The sequence below is a fragment of the Oreochromis aureus genome, linkage group 3, assembly GCF_013358895.1.
Source record: "Oreochromis aureus strain Israel breed Guangdong linkage group 3, ZZ_aureus, whole genome shotgun sequence".
NCBI classification, from domain to species: domain Eukaryota; kingdom Metazoa; phylum Chordata; class Actinopteri; order Cichliformes; family Cichlidae; genus Oreochromis; species Oreochromis aureus.
In genome coordinates this window covers 29,118,727-29,132,119 of record NC_052944.1, presented here as the reverse complement: position 1 = coordinate 29,132,119, position 13,393 = coordinate 29,118,727, and the positions used below count along the sequence as shown (strand labels likewise).

The following is a 13,393-nucleotide window of genomic DNA, read 5'->3' as shown; positions in this document are numbered from 1 at the left end:
CTGTCAGGATCATTGCTTTGAATTCAAAATCTTCACCTTTTCAATCAAAGTCACTTCAAGTTCAAAGAGACGTTACAAGGAAAAAGAGAAAAACAGCTAAAGAGCTGCTGTTAAGATTTTAGAGCTGTGGCTGAATTTGGATTGACATCATTGTAGTCAGAGCTCTCCTCTGGGTCACCACGTTGCCCTGTTGAGGTGATCAAATGAAAGCATTTCAAAACAAACTCCCTCTGTTTTGTCCACAAATGCATTTATTATCAGTGAGAATAATTACCAATGTATATTTTGCATTTCAAATCTCACATTTTGTGCACTCACTTGTCTTGTTAATGACTTTGAGCTGAATCACAGATGTGACATTGGTGTAATCACCTTCTGCTGGACCTGAAATAATAATCTGATTGACTTTAATGTTAAACACAGTTATTGTATAATCATCCAGCTTCCACAAGCTCTATATTAATGAAAGTGTAAACTTTACCATTTTCAGTGTTTTCACATCTTCTGACTGTCTCATAGACACAACGATCACCTGCAGGTCAGAGAAAATCAGTCACCTCATGTCTGTGATACTAATTTAAACACAAATATTCTTGCAAATTACCTTTATATTAAAATCTGCAGCAGATGTAATAAGTACAGTCTTGTTGCAAATCGCATCACAATATGTGAATGTAGATTAAAAACTAACCATGAAGAAGAGAGGAGTACACTTGCTGCTGATCTTCATCCTGATTGAGCGTCTGCTCGTTAGCAGCACCTTTATTAAAATGTAAAATGAGACTTTTGCTTTTAGTTGGACCTCTCGATGCAATTGTGTCTTTGAATGATAAAGAGTTTGTAGTAAGTAAAAGAAGAGGCTCTTACACTTGGACTGTCTGCAGCGATACAACAAGAGCAGGAGAATAATAATGAGAGAGACTCCACAAACCAGTCCAACAATCAACCACACAGGAGATGAACAGCTGTCAGCTCCTGACACAGTTACTGTAACAACAAACAAGAATTCATTATTAACAAACTTAAAATGTGTTGACTCCCCACAATGAACAAATCGACACAAGTCCTTAAAGTTTCCTCTTAAATGTTGACTTCAGTAAATCTGCTTTACAAACTTTTACTATATAAATATGTCAAACATGTAAAATCTTAATATAAAGAAACAAAAACTGATGTTTACATTGAGATTTTCTGTTTCCTGTCAGAAACTGTCAGCATGACTCTGCTCTGTGGTTTGATGTTGTGACTCCTGTTCTATACTACTTGCAGTGTTACTTGTAGAGTTGATACAGAACTAATTGTGAATTTATGTTGATTTGGAGATTTGGTGAAAGTGGTTGTTCCACATTCATAATCCCACCTAGTCTCCCCTCCTTAGATCACATTCCTGACACTGATTCTCTAGACTCCACATTTTACATGACTATTCATGTTCAACCATTTCCAATAAGAACATTATTACAATGCCAAAGACGTTACCATGAGATATATGCTGTTTGACCTTCACAGTAATCCTCAATCATCAATCTATTCAACATTGTTGCTGAATACAAACTCACCAGTTGTGTTAATCTGAACTTCCTGGCTGTCCTCTGTGTAGTAAACTGGGTTTCCTCTTCCTCCTCTGCACCTGTAGAGTCCTTCCTGTGAGACACTGATTTCTCCATTTGAGTGGAAAACTGCATCTTGTGTGGTCAGGGCTTCAGAGGATTTCTCATCTCTGTACCAGTAGTATTTCCATCCAGATGATGATGATGGGTTCACAGAGCAGGTCAGGGTCACACTGCCCCCTACTGGAACAGCTGTGTTATCAGCTCTCAGTTTGGCCTTTGGTTTGTCTGCAGTTCAGTTTAGAAAAAGAACAACAAATAAATGAGTGAATCTAAATAATTTAACAACTAAATGGAAATGGTAAATATGAACAAATCTTAATGAGAAGGGAAAACAAACTTTAAATCCATTTTGATCAACACTGTGAAGTGTGTAAAATAACTTTGCAGAACTAAAAAATGAATGGATTTTAATAAAGTGACAACTTTTGGAGGTCTTGGAGTGTGTTTGAAATGAATATTTTCAATATTCTAGCCTCCTGCTGGAGGTAACTGGGGGTGCTGAGGACGGTAGTCATAACAACACTAACATGATTTTGATGTTTTTCGTTTAACTTTCCTCCTTCGATTCTCCTCCAGCTGCTGCTTTGCCCTCATGTTTTTTTCACATGAAAGTGGTGTGGATCCAACCCTGAATATTTTCCGTAAAGCTCCTTCTGATTGGCCATCATTGCTTTTTGTATTAAACACAGTCATGTGTGTGTTTTTATTTTAACAAATGGCAGTGTTTTATGAGATGACAGACCAGAATGACTTTATTCTTTCTTAAAAAAGACTGTAGATCTGCTGCTATTTGTTGAGTGTTGGTTATAGTAGTAGTTCTGTCATTATTGTCCTCAGGTGATGGAGCAGCAGGTCAGCATTGGCGTCTCTATACCAGCTGAAAGTTGATGACACAAAGTGGTGACAAACTGTCTACAATGAGGCTACTATCAGCTGCAGCTCTTTGTCTGACTAACAATGGAACATGCTTTGTAGACCATTGAATTCATCCTGTGCTGACCATTATGACATTTGTCAAATGGAGATCACACAACAAACATGACTTACTTGATCCTGACAATGTGAAGGCTTCACTCCACTCTGTTGAAGAATATGAGTCATCTCTGCGTCGACTCTTACACATGTAGTCTCCACTGCTGGACTCAGAAACTCTGAATGTCACATCATTATTGTGTGTCCACTGTGTGGGTGTGCTGGGTCCTCTCCATTCATACTCCCACTCAGTGGTTTCACCTCCTTCCTGCACCTCACATGTCAGAGTGATCGTCTCACCTCTGAATATCTGAGGCCAGTTGGGTTGTTGTTTTACAACAACTTTATTGGAAACTGTTTACACATATTAACAGTTGAGATACAAATAGAAACATGAAATCGACACAGAAAACTTCACATTGTATGTTTGATAATCATGAGTGAATGTATATTTCAAACTAAATGACTGAACTCACAGGTTATTTCAATGGTGACATCATCACTTATATCAGTGTAGTAAACTGGGTTTCCTCTTGTTCCTCTGCAGCTGTAGATTCCTCCTTGAGATACTCTGATATCTCTGTTTTGTTGATCTCTGATTTGAACTTCAGAGGTTCTTTGGGTTCGTCTGAACCACTCATATTTCCATCCATCAGAGCTCTGCACAGAGCAGGTCAGTGTCACACTGCCCCCTACTGGTATGGTTGTTGTTCCTGCTGTCAGTGTGGCCCTGGGTCTATGTGCTGTTATGAAAAACAAGGAAAGAAAATGTATCTCTGATCCACTATAAAAGTACAAAAACATTCCTACATTTTAAAAGATGTTTTCATTTCAAATTCCAACAAATTAAAATCTACAGAATTAATCATTTTTTTCTCCTTTAAGATAAACTCTCTCTCAACATGGTGACAGAGCTGCAGTAATTCAGGTTGTAGATCTCTAAATAAACACATATAAATGTTTGTCCAATCTCAGGCCTGAAGAAGTCACACTGAATGTAAACTAATGCAGTTCACTGTTGAAGGAAACACAATGATGGGTTCAGAGGGATCTTCCTGGTTTCAGGTTTAGATAACAGAAACATCATCACCTTAAATTTTATGGAGTTTTCGATGTTTCTTTTTTCCTTATTTAAAATGAATTTAATCCACAGCTATTCTTGTTATACATTAAAATACAGTCTCTGAAATACTGTACTATTGAAATAATAATAAATTGCAGTCTTAGAGTATTGTAGTGCTCTGTATACTATGAGCAAAGTAACCAGTAAAATACAGTAGTTCTTCTTAAAGTTTCAAGTTTCAGTGCATCAGATTAAAAACAAGTTTCAATGACAACATTCATTAAATGTACTCAGAAGTTTATGATTCAGATGGTCACTGAGGACTTACCTAATACAGTTATATAGACAGTATTACTGATCTTTGTATCATCTGAGCTCTTCCTGCGACCAGAGCACTGATATTCACCACTGTGACGTGTAGACGACAGTTTAAATTTCTTGTCTTTTTCTGTGCTGTAGGGGAGAAATCCCTGACCATTCCTATTGATTTGGTATTCCCAGTCAGTGTCTTCTCCTTCATTCATGTCACATTTGAAGGTAACAAACTCTCCAATGAAAAAACTGGACCAGCTGGGTTCAATAGTTAGCACAGCATCTAGAATCCAACACAACCACAAAGTTAACAACCTGAAACACTTTTATGAACAAACACAATCTGTGACAGTATGTTCATACACTGTTCATACATTGAATAATAAATAAATATAAAACATAAGTCAACTGTAATTAAGATTTATTCAGTATTTTGAGATGAATCTTTACCAAATAAATTAAAAGACAGAAAAAAGTAAAAACCGTTTCAGTCACCTTGAGCGTGTCCAGTGCAGAGGAGTGTACAGAGCACTACAATAAAGACAGAAACTTCAGACATGATCAAACTAAAGACACTCAAATCTAAAATAAATCAAACACTTGTGGTTGTACCAGTGGCTGCTATGATTTGTATGCATCAAATTATCACTGATGGAGAAACAAACCTTTCTTAGATAAACTAAACCAGCTCCACTCTGATCTGAGTCAATGCACTAAAATCTAATCCAGTCTACAAACAACCATGTTGGTAACAAACATGAGAGTCCTCTGATCACATGACCTGAAATGGTACAAATGACTGATGCTCTGTTCTTCTTACTAAAACATGTTTATGGATCAGTATGAATCAAACAATAGAAGTCAGTGATGTACTCACAGAATAGGCCCAGCTCACAGAGCAAAGTGGCTCCCATCCTCACATCCAGCAGTGACACGTCTGAAAACTTCTACAACTTTCTGTAAAGAGAGAGAGTGAAGCAGCAGCACAGCAGATACCAAAGAGCTGTGAAGGAAACAAAGACTTTTTAAAACCTCTTCTCTCTACTTCCTTTTACACAGAAATAACAACTTAACCTGATCTGACCATGTTTGTCAGATTTTTATGAAAAGGCCTGTAACACAGACTAAACTGACCAATAACAAACAGACACTAAGTTTCATTACACATATGTGAGCTGACTGAGGGTTAAAGAGCAAATGAGGAGATCACAAGTCCAAGACTTGTTTTAAATGTGAAAAACATTTAGTTTATTTAAATATTGTTATTATTAAATCATCATCATCATCTTTGTCATAAACCGTCAGTATTATCACACATTTGTCTTCTCACATATAAAGATTATTTCAAAGGTTGTTTTTTTTAAATAATTTTAATAAATATTTCCAAACCTCAAGCACACAGATGTATGAATAAAGGACAGTAAATATCAATAAATATATCTAAAGAGTAAAACCAAACTCCCTCTACCTGCAAACAGACACTGCTGGAACTAATTAAAGGTGTTTTTAACCCCTGATGTAACCTGTCTGTACCCGTCTCTCACCCTAAGACAGCTGGAAGAGGTGCTGCCTTGTAAGTAGCTATAATTGTAGGGAATAACATTGTTTTTAGCATCCTGTAACCACCAGTGTTGGGCAAATTACTTTGAAAAAGTAATTAATTATAGTTAGTTACTTCTTCAAAAAAGTAACTGAGTTAGTAACTGAGTTACAATATTCTAAAAGTAATTAATTACTTGAAAAGTAACTATTGCGTTACTTTAAAAACGTTTAACCCTCTGGGGTCCAGGGTATAATTGGCCATTTTTAACTACTCTTGATTTTCCCTCCACATTTTACCTTTAAAAACTATTTACTTTGCCTTGTTTGGAATCATTCTTTTCAGCACAACCTCACGTGTCTGAATTTACAGTTATGTTTTCATTTTAACTGTATTAACACAATTGATCTAAAATCAGACAAAAACATAAAATCAGAGTAGAAAAAGTTATATTTTTACTGTAACAACCACAAACATGTTTAATGAATCATATTTCATAACTTTAAATGCAAATATAAATTGTCAATTTTAAAATCCTATGCACAAGTTTTGCAAACAACAAAGTTATTTGCATCCATTTACCTTTTACCCTTAAATAACCATTTCAAACTATTTACAGAACAATCAGCTGTTCTTCAATGAGATGCCACACAAATTATTTGTGCCACTCCAAAAAATAATTTCTGTCCACTATAAAGGAGAACATCACAGCCTGATACCTGCAGGTCTGACAGCAGCAGGTGTATCACTCCTGTTTCTACCTGGAGACAGCAGTCGCCTCATTGTTCTGACACACAACACAAAACTATCCACAACGCTACACACTAACTACACAAGACAACACATGAACTACACACCCCAAACACGCTAAACGTCACAAATCTCTCACATCTCAAAACTCTCTGTCTCTCTTTTTCTGCTGTCTTTCTTTTTCAGCTGATTAAAGCTGTAGCGTCCAGATTACTTACGTAGTCAGCTACTTCCGTGCAACTGATATAAGATGCGGTAAGCTGAAGACAGCTACAACCGTCTGTTTGTTGAAAAATGGTAACGGACCGCATTTTCTTGTTAGTAACTGTAACGATAGGAATAGTAATTAGTTAGATTACTCGTTACTGAAAAAAGTAACGCCGTTACTTGTAACGCCGTTATTCCCATCACTTGTAACCACACAGTGGTCCAGTTGCTAAAGCTCATGGGAAATGATGCTGAAATCAAACAAACTCTAACTTTAAAAAGACAAGATGTTCAAACTTTAGCAGATAAACATTTATTTTCAAATACAGACTGAAACTCAATAACAAAAAACAGATTAAAGTGATTTTACAACCATATGACTCTTACATAAACTGTTTTCAGTGAGAACAGCTGCAGTAAAATCAGATGATATTAACTCATTTGCAGTGTTGGGACTAACGCGTTATTAAGTAACGTGTTACAGTAACTACGTTATTATTGTGGTAATAAGCGCCGTAACTAGTTATTATGCCAAAATCAGGAACACGTTAATTGTTACTGGGATTTAGATAGGCTCGTTATTCGTTACTTTGTGTGGTGGCTATGGCGGAGCTTCCACAGATTCAATAACATTAGCAAGTGGTGGAAGCCAGCAGGTGGATGAAGGAAAAGGGAGGCAAGAGGAGAGACCCGAAGCGGCCGCCGGTCCGCGTGTCAGGTGAACTGAACTTCAGGTAAGAAGTTATGACTGCAGTCTATCTGGGTCAGATATAAACCAAGTTTAGGTGGAGTTTATTTTCGGTATGCTGACTTTTTCGTACTGCGTGCTAGCTAGCATGACGGAGTTTCTATACAGCTGGGTGGGTGCTATGTTACTGATGCTGAACTTTATTTTGTTCATAAGGTTAATTATTAGAGTTCCCAACTGTGCCCTAAAAAACAGAATCGTCTCGTATTCAGAGAAAATATTACGCGTTTCGTATTGAGCTGAAAACTTCAGCTACAATGAAAAAAAGACACAAAGCTGGAGTTATTCTGTGTTTACGCTGTCAGCTGCCTCTTCTTCTCTCATTCTCTCCCCCTCCCTCTCCTGTTTCTACTTCAATCATGAAACTGATCAATGATCAGCTGATCGGCTTTTCTCTCTTGTTTGTTTATCGCCCACTTTGCGCCAGGAAGAGGAAACCAGCGGATGTCGCGCTAAACAGCAGCAGCACGTTTCAGCTTGATCAGCTGTTGTTAGAATTTATTTAATATTAATTTCTAGTATCAGCTGATGTTTGCTGGAGCCACAGCTGTAAAGCTGCTGGTCATGATGTCGGTTTGGTTATCTGGTGAGAGGGACACATGCAGATGAAACCAGGAGATGTCCTTACTGAATCATCAGAGCTGAACAGGTGATGGAGAAACAGGTTTACCTTTTAGGTGACATGAATGAGTTGAGGGGAAGTTATGAACTGTTTCTGAGAGACAAATAACACCAGGATCCTTTTCTACGTAGCTGACAGCTGGTAACTGTGCAGGGGCGGGTCTAGCAAAGTGTTGCCAGGGGGCCAGGCAGGGCATTAACAGGGAAAGGGGGCACAAAGAAATACTTTTCTTTCTTATTCTCATTTAAAATGTCTCGCTTTTAAAACATAATTATCTGAATCTTACAACAAACGATTGATAGATTGATACATATATACCATCAAAACAGTGTACATCACTGTCACAACAGCGTTTGTTTTGATTCAAAGGCTTTATGATTTTTCCTATAATGGTGGGCCGGTCTCTAGTCAAAATGCACGGGCCGATTTTTTGCCCCAGTCCAGCCCTGTATGCAGCTCATCTGCAGTCTGGTGTTGCCTACATCTTCCTATTTGGAAGGCAGAATTTCCGAGTTCTGAGTACAATCGAAAGCAACACGACTGCAGTTTTCGCGTTGGATGTAAAAAGCGCACATGACGCTGTGACATGGGCTAGAATCATGGCGGCGGTCAACGACAGTCCAGGCGTGGGATTTCTCTCGTGGAAATGTGCACATTATTTTTTCCTTTCTATTGGTAGGTGGCACAGTGCACTTGTGGCAAGTAAGCAAGCTAGAAGACTGGCAATCTTGCTGGGTATCCAGTTACGGAAGCAACACATTAACAAGAGAATTCTGAGTAAAACCAAAGTTACTTTCCCTAGTAACTAGTTACTTTGAAAGTAACGAGTAACTTGAAGTAACTGAGTTACTTTTGATAGAAGTAACTAGTAATGTAACTAAGTTACTAATTAAATAAAGTAACTTACCCAACACTGCTCATTTGGAAGCTTAAACATTTGGATACAGCACAGCCACAAACACAGCAGTTATTTGAATGTTGTAAGTGGTGAAACAGGAAGAATATAGTTTTAACATTTGTGCTTAAAACCATGTTTAGTTTAGTTTAGTTTAGTTTCCTGATCCATGTCTTTCTTTTAGATTCAACACTGCAGCTTAACAAAGTGACAGATGTGACTGATGCTGGACGTCACTGATGATCATTTACAGTTTTACAGAGAATAGTCACAATAGAAAATAACCAGTGAGTGGAAGTTCACTGGGTGAAAATAACTCCATGTCAATGGGCAGACCACTCATTACAACCGAGTTATGCAGAAGAGCGTCTCTGAAAGCACAACATGTCTAACGTTGAAGTAAATGTCATAAAGCAGCTGAAGACCACAGCAGGTGCCACACCTGTCAGCTAAGAACAGGAAACTGAGGCTATAATTCACACAGGTTCACCAAAACTGGACAACAGAAGCTTAAAAACGCAAGTGTAAAAACATCGCCTGGTCTGATGAGTCTCAGTTTCTGCTCCAACATTCAGATGGTGGGTCAGAATTTGGCAAAACCAAATCAATCAAATCAAAGTAATTTCACTTTGATCTCCAAACAAACTAAAGTGATTTCCATGTTTCCTTGTTTAGGTTGTGGGACTGTAACCTTTAAGGTTTAAATGGATCCAGTTTAAAGTTTCAGAGCCTCAGAAATCAACAGCTGCACTGAGAGTGAACTCAATGATAAAATAATTAACAGGAATAAAAATGTTTAATTTACCGATCTGTGTGCTACATCATCAGATTAACAAATGGTTGTTTTTTGTTTTGTTTTTTGTACTGTTTTTATCAATAAATCTCAGCAACAAAGGAAATACACCCATGTGTGTTGATTTCTCCCTAAGATCAAACACAAGTTTCCTTGTGGCTCAGGAAACTAACCACTCCAAGTGGCTCAGCATGGCCCCACCTTATTTACATAACAAAAGCAGCGGTTCACAGGTGATTAAGGATATTAGGTTTTATAGGTAGAAAAGCCAAATGGCTGCTCTCTGGGACTTCCAGTGTTAATGAGTCTCTACAGCATTCATATCTTGTCCATTTTTACGACAGTAAAAAAGGACATTTTAATGTTTTGTGTTTGATATTATTTAAAGATTTTTAATCACTATTTAATAATATCTCTGCAGCAGGTGGCACTACGTGTCCCTCCAGACTATCAAACCTCAGCTGATTCACAGAAGCAGGATTCATCTTTGAGAGCAGAGTCCTGCAAATGTGTCTGTGTAGACTTTTCATTGGGACAGAGAGGGGGAGGGACCCACCCAACACATGCTCTCGTGCATCCTCTAAGGTCCTGACTGCACGTTGTTTGAAGTTGATGATGTCAGCATCTGCTGAATGTTCATTGGTTGGCAAGTGTAGCAAAATATAGCAGAGCGAGAGCGGAGTTCAGCAGGAAAGGGAGAAGCACAAAAAACACTTCAAAGGTCAAAAATGCATACACTGTAAAAAAAAAATGTAATATAAAAGCATTTTACTATGTATTTTACAGTTTTGTACTGTTTTTCTAGAATATCATTAAATTTACATAAAGAGACTGTGATTTTACATTTCAAATGTAAATTAACATAAAATCACTGTAAAGGTAATAAAACATAATTTTCTTGTTTTTTAAATGTATTTGTCTGTACATACCCATATTTAGATTGTTAAAATACATTCACAAATGTATCATGATTTCACAAATATTTGTCCGTTATTTGAAAGATTGAACTGTTAAATTCAAATGTAATGCTATGGAAATGTATATAACATGATTCTTTTTTTTTACATCAAATAATAATAATAATTATTGCTATTTAGGGCGATTGTGGCTCAAGAATTGGCAGTTTGCCTCGTAATCAGAAGGTTGCCGGTTCGAGCCCCGGCTCGGACACTCTCGGTCGTTGTGTCCTTGGTCAAGACACTTCACCTACCTACCAGGTGGTAGGTAGGTGATGGCCGATGGTGCGATACGGCAGCCTCGCTTCTGTCAGTTTGTCCCAGGGCATGCAATCCATGTTTATTTAAACCAACTGCTAACTGTATATTTCTGTACATTTAAGTATTATTATTCATATTGCCGCATTCATTGACCTTGTTTATAGGTAATTTTATTGTTTAATCACATTAAAATGTTCCTAATTTAATGTTTAAAAGCATTTGAAAAAGGCAAAATCCCATGTAAAATTAGGGCAACAAACTGTATTGTCATTACTGAAAATAACCGTATTTTTATGAGAAAGTTATTTTCTGTTATTTGATGGTATTATTTTGGCGCCCCAGCTGCCGGAATATTACTGTTTTTTTAGGATTTTTTTTTTTTACAGTGTACATATGAGAGTGTAAATCTGGCGTGCGATGGCTTCTTTATGCGCGCTTGCATGAACTTGACTTCTACGCACAAAGGTTGTTGAATTTGCATACAAAGAATTTCTGCCTCAGCTGAAGGAAGCCAAGACAACACTACAGATATCAACATTGATGCAAATGAGTATCTTCATTCTGTTTTAGTATTGATTAATAAGGAAGTGTCGATATTTAACCCTACTCTAACATGTACAATAATAAAACTAGTTTGATATGATCTGTCTCTGACATGTCGCTGCGAATGTTTGTATTTCTAAAATCTGATTTTCTTTTGTTAACATTAAAAAGTAAAAATAAAAGTCTAATTGTTTATTCAGCATCAAGCAGGACAAAAAGGAGAGAAAAATAACCATGTCTCACCATCAGCATTAACGTAGAAGCGAGTACTGAGTAATGAAGTAAAGACAAATCATCATCAGGGTCAAACTGACAGAAAATCAAACAAAACAAATAAAATTAGGACATTAGTTTTAAGAGTTTAAGAGTATTTTTCAGTTTCTGTGCATAACAAAGTAACAAGTTTGAAACATGAAAAAACTATTATAGTCATAAAAATGTTATAAAAGTTATTTAAAAATTATTAATATATGAACTTGTACACAATGGCACTGAGTCAAGTGCAACAAGCAGCGGTGTATCCAACACGATACTCCAGACTAAACTGAACCAAGGAACCAGCCAACATTTGTCTGTAACTATCATAAACATCACAAATATGCTTTGTTCAAACTCTCAGATAAACACTTCAAACCAGTGATACACTCTAATTCTCACACATGAGAAACACTTTCATTAATCAGTGCCATTCAAACAATGTCACAAATGTACTTACACAATAAGCCCGTCATGCAGAGCAAAGAGTGCCCCATCCTCACATCCAGCCCTGCTGCACTCTGATCCTCAGCTGATCTCAAACACTTTGACTTTACATCAATAATAAAAAGAGAAGCTGCATTTAATACAGATAAGACCAGAGTGTTTCTTCTGACTGTGGCCTCTCTGTGCTTCCTTTCCTTTATATAAACCTCAAACAGCTCCTGTAGCTTTGACCACAGCAGTTGTGTGACGTGTTCACATTTCCTGTCCACTGCAAACATGCAGGCTTGCTTCTTGTGTTTTCTTCTTACCTTCTGTTGTTTCAGGTCAGGTGACATATTTTACCAGCTCATAATTATGTTTTATCCTCAGAGACTTTTATGTGATTTGTGCAGTGTGCTGTGGATCATCATAATGCTGGAATATTTTATCTTGAGTCATCTTATCAGCCAATGTTTCTGAACATCCACAGACATTTATTGTGTCATACATGAATGCTGTCTTCCCAAAATGTGTTGTTCTCAGTTTCAGGCCACCACACTCACTCACTCACTCTCCAGGATTATGCACAGACAATGATCTCAAACTATTTATTTGATTTCATCTACTCCCAATATCATATCAAATATCACTCATTTAAAGGTGCCAGTGTTCACATTTTGAAGAGACAAGACTGATGGTTTGAAAGAGGAGTGAAAGAGGCCATCTATGTCCACTGTGAATGACCATCATTGACCAGAGGTGGTGGATTATGGCGCCAGCTATGAATCACCTACAATGCAGTTTTGAGATCCCTTCCTTGTGCCTCAACCCCTACATGGATCTTTACTCAGGTGACCTCGTGAGATGTAACATTGTACAAGACCATGGTTTCATCTGCCTCCATAATAACATCTCGTATCCTCTCAACAAAATCCAAGATGTTCTGGATGTGGTGTTTAGACTGCCTATCAACGGGTTGAGGTTCAAAGCCAGAAACTTTGAGATGTTATAGGTGACCAAGTGGGTCATACAGACAATTGATCTTAAAGGTGCAGCCTTCATTAAACCATACAGACTTGGATTAGCTTCTCTTCTTATTTTTTGCACACAGGTATAACAGAATAGCTTTAGTGGGTTTTTTTTTTAACTTGAGTTTGAACTTATACAAAATTCGGCAAGATAAAAAAACAGTTTTATTGATTAAAAAACACACTATATTGGATTCATATTGGTATCGGCCGATATCCAAATTTATGATATCGGTATCGGACATAAAAAAAAGTGGTATCGTGCCATCTCTAGTCAATAGCATTGTCCTATTCTAACTTCCTTAGACAATTGATCAGCCTCTTTGCCTAACCACAAGTAACCAAAAGTGCAAACTTTTCAGGACATATCAATATGTCATGAGATTGTAATGCTTCAAGATTTAAAGTC

The 13,393-nt window shown here is 37.2% G+C and overlaps 1 protein-coding gene and 1 long non-coding RNA gene across 3 annotated transcripts in view; both read right to left on the bottom strand.

The window, feature by feature from the left end:
• LOC120439145 (low affinity immunoglobulin gamma Fc region receptor II-like) overlaps positions 1 to 13,393 on the bottom strand; it is a 97,031-nt gene continuing 83,638 nt past the window's right edge. Inside the window, exons 6-9 of the mRNA XM_039609898.1 lie at positions 692 to 760; positions 482 to 532; positions 319 to 384; positions 1 to 187 (exon numbers count right to left, since the gene is read on the bottom strand). Coding sequence (XP_039465832.1) covers positions 111 to 187; positions 319 to 384; positions 482 to 532; positions 692 to 760 — 263 coding nt within the window. The 3' untranslated portion in view covers positions 1 to 110. The remainder of the gene's footprint in view (positions 188 to 318; positions 385 to 481; positions 533 to 691; positions 761 to 13,393) is intronic.
• LOC116311425 lies at positions 4,163 to 12,154 on the bottom strand. Of its 2 annotated transcripts, XR_005612423.1 has the most exons (4): positions 11,991 to 12,154; positions 4,838 to 4,917; positions 4,456 to 4,491; positions 4,163 to 4,243 (listed from the first exon to the last, which is right to left on the bottom strand). It is a non-coding gene; the product is annotated as an uncharacterized LOC116311425 (long non-coding RNA). The 2 variants fall into 2 exon arrangements; XR_005612422.1 differs by lacking the exon at positions 11,991 to 12,154 and having other exon boundaries at positions 4,838 to 4,946.